General features: G+C 36.1%; 1 protein-coding gene across 1 annotated transcript; it reads right to left on the reverse strand.

Moving 5' to 3' along the window:
* Window positions 1-856: 856 nt before the first annotated feature.
* Window positions 857-2,377, reverse strand: LOC141330075 (uncharacterized). Its single transcript, XM_073835502.1, has one exon. The coding sequence runs from the start codon at window positions 2,363-2,365 to the stop codon at window positions 1,745-1,747; it is 621 nt and encodes a 206-aa protein (XP_073691603.1). The 5' UTR covers window positions 2,366-2,377; the 3' UTR covers window positions 857-1,744.
* Between the last annotated feature and the right edge of the window lie 749 nt (window positions 2,378-3,126).

Below are 3,126 nucleotides of genomic sequence, written 5' to 3' on the forward strand. Positions count from 1 at the left end.
GGAATGAGATAGACCCATATATAGTGAATTGCAGTATTCAAGCCAGGATGTAATTAGTGCATGGATCACTACTTCTAGGTCCTTCTTTGAGAGGAACTGTTTTAATGTGCCGATGGATCAGAGATGAAAGAAACTTCCTTTGACACCTAGGTTCTTGACTCTGTTGTGCAGCGTTAAAGACAGGGAACCTAGTTGGTTTCTAATATCAGTGACGCACCATGAACATCCAAAAGCTATGGCCTCAGTTTTGTCTTCATTTAACTTTAGGAAGTTTTCTGACAACCACATTTGAACTTCCTCCAGACAGAAGCTAAGATTTATGGTAGAGTTTCCACTGCTAGACTAAACAGGAAGATAAAATTGAGTATCGTCAGCATAACAGTGATGAGATACTTCATATTTCTGAAAGACCGAACCAACAGGAAGCATGTATAAAGAAAAAATCAGCAAATGAAAGAGGCATCATCAATTCATCTTTGCATGGCTTTGCAAAAATTATTCAGTTGCATGAAGGAATATTGACAGACTTTTTGACAAAACTCAGAGGGGGCAATAATGCATTTAATAATGATGAATAGGAATATTAAATGATTTAACCCTCTGGGGTCTGGGGGTGTTTTAGAGCCAGGATGAAGTTTTGACATGCCTTAACATTTGTTTTTTTAGTGTCTTACAAATATATTAATGGCTAAAATCTGAATAATATATAAGGAACATAAATGCACATGTTTGTTTAAAAAAAAAACTAAATAAAAAAAACTAAACTAAACTAAAATTTTGAAGTCACTGAAATAAGGCCATGAAACACAGAGAACACTTGTTCAGACAAGACTTTTGAGAACTGGATGTAGTAGGCTTTTATTTTATTTTTTTTAAATAATGTGAAAATCATCTTGTTCACTCATTCACAGAAAATTTAACAGTACTTATTTTTTGGTTAAAAAAGGGTTATGCGAGGGAGTGACAACGGTCATGAATATTTAGTGATTCACACCTGAGAGACAAAGGGCCCTCCCCTAATGGCTCGTCAATGAGACTGTGACTGGCAGGTAAGAAATAATGTGGAAGAGTCAAATAATTAAGTTTTACAACACAGGAAGAAGGTCAAAGACACATTATTGAGCTTCCTGATCTAACCACAGAGATGTGAACAGACTTTGTGTCATTACTTTCCTAAATTCTGAATTCTGTTCAACAAGTAAATAATACCTGGGCCTGTTTGTATAAAGCTTATCTTGAAAGCAGTTAGCTACATGATCAAACGTGTTTTTATCCCCTTCATATTTTGGTAGTTTAAGTGAACCTCAAGGCTCAATACTAGGGCCATTACTTTTTATGCTTTACATGTTACCCTTGGGATATCATCAGGAAACATGGTGTTAGCTTTCACTGTTATGCCGATGATACTCAGTTTTATATTTCCTCGCAAGTCAGGGAATCATTTAAAAAAACTAATTAAATGCATAATTGATGTATAAAAAAAACTGGATGATGAGTAACTTCTTACTGCTAAATTCTGAAAAAACAAAACAAAAGAGGTGTTAATTATTGGACCTAAAACCTTTGCATGTACTAACCTAAAACACTGTCTAACACTTGATGGCTGCTCTGGCAATTCTTCGTCATCAGTTAGGAACCTAGGTGTGCTATTCGATAGCAATCTTTCCTTCATAATAGATTTGTATGTATTTTATGGTAAGGCATTCTCATGTGATTAAACTCTCATTTCCAGGTGAAACTCTATTCATACTGACAGCAGCCCATCATGACTTAACATGTGCTTCTTCAGGATTCCTTTACAATTGAAAGTCTTTCCACACTGAGAGCAGATAAAAGGCTTTAGTAAATGATACTCAAGGTGTCCTTTCTGTGCAAAAGTCTTTCCGCACTCAGAGCAGCTGTACGGCTTTATTTCAGCATGAATGAACATGTGAGTGTTAAGGTACCTTTTACACGTGAATGACTTTCCACAATGAGAGCAGGTGAACGGCTTTTCTGAAGAGTGAGAAGCCAAATGATCATTAAGGTTTCCTTTCTGTGTAAAACTCTTTCCACACTGAGAGCAGCTGAAAGGCTTTTTTCCAGTATGAATTAGCATGTGATTATTAAGGTGCGTTTTACGTGTGAAAGTGTTTCCACACTCAGAGCAGCTGTAAGGCTTTCCTCCAGTATGAATTAACATGTGAGTCTTAAGGTGTGTTTTCTGCTTGAAAGTGTTTCCACACTGAGAGCAGCTGAAAGGCGTTTTGACGTCTGTTTTTTGATTGCGGCAACCCGCTGATTTTTCTCCATTGATGTGACCTTTCTGATCCTGATGTTTCTCCTCAATCTCATTCAGATCTGGTCTTTCTTCTTCCACCTTCATCAGACCTAAAATGAAATCATTAAAAAGATAAAAATCAATTGGAGCATTTGGAGAATATGAGGATAAAATATTTGTGTACAGATGAAAACATTGTCAAAACGATCCCTGTTCACTCAGATCCATGAAAAAGCTGCATTATGCTGACAGGCCAGTAGATGGGGATGTCACTTTGTAAAAAAAAAAAAAAAACGCCTACACACATAATAGACATGTCCCTGATGTTACGTTTCACAAACGGGGATCCCTTATTTACTTACTCATTTAATCTACATTATTTCACAACTGTGCATGGAATCTGCAGATATCAACACTTCAACTTCTAGCCTACTTTTGAAATGGGTAATGAGATGCATTATTATTATTATTAAGTTGGCTTGAGAAAGCCAACTTACTGATATTCTATTTAAACTTATTAAGTTGGCTTGAGAGAGCCAACTTATTGATATTCTATTTAAACTTATTATTTTTCTTCCTCTTCTTCTTCTTCTGAGACTAAATTTCTGACTGCTACTCCTCCTAGAGCTTTAACTCTACAAACTCCAAACTCAGCCCAGATCTTCAAACTGTTCTAACTCGAGTTGCTATATCTTTTCTAACTGATCGGACTTACGGTTTTCCTAAAAATGCCGATTAAAACTGGGAAAAAAATCTCATTGACTTACATTGAAAAGTCTTGGCTCATTTGAACATTCCGTCAAACTCCAACTGTCAAAATTCAAATTTAAACTGCCAGAATCCTTTGAGACTCAATCAGGCTTCCC

The sequence above is a fragment of the Garra rufa genome, chromosome 1, assembly GCF_049309525.1.
Source record: "Garra rufa chromosome 1, GarRuf1.0, whole genome shotgun sequence".
NCBI lineage: Eukaryota > Metazoa > Chordata > Actinopteri > Cypriniformes > Cyprinidae > Garra > Garra rufa.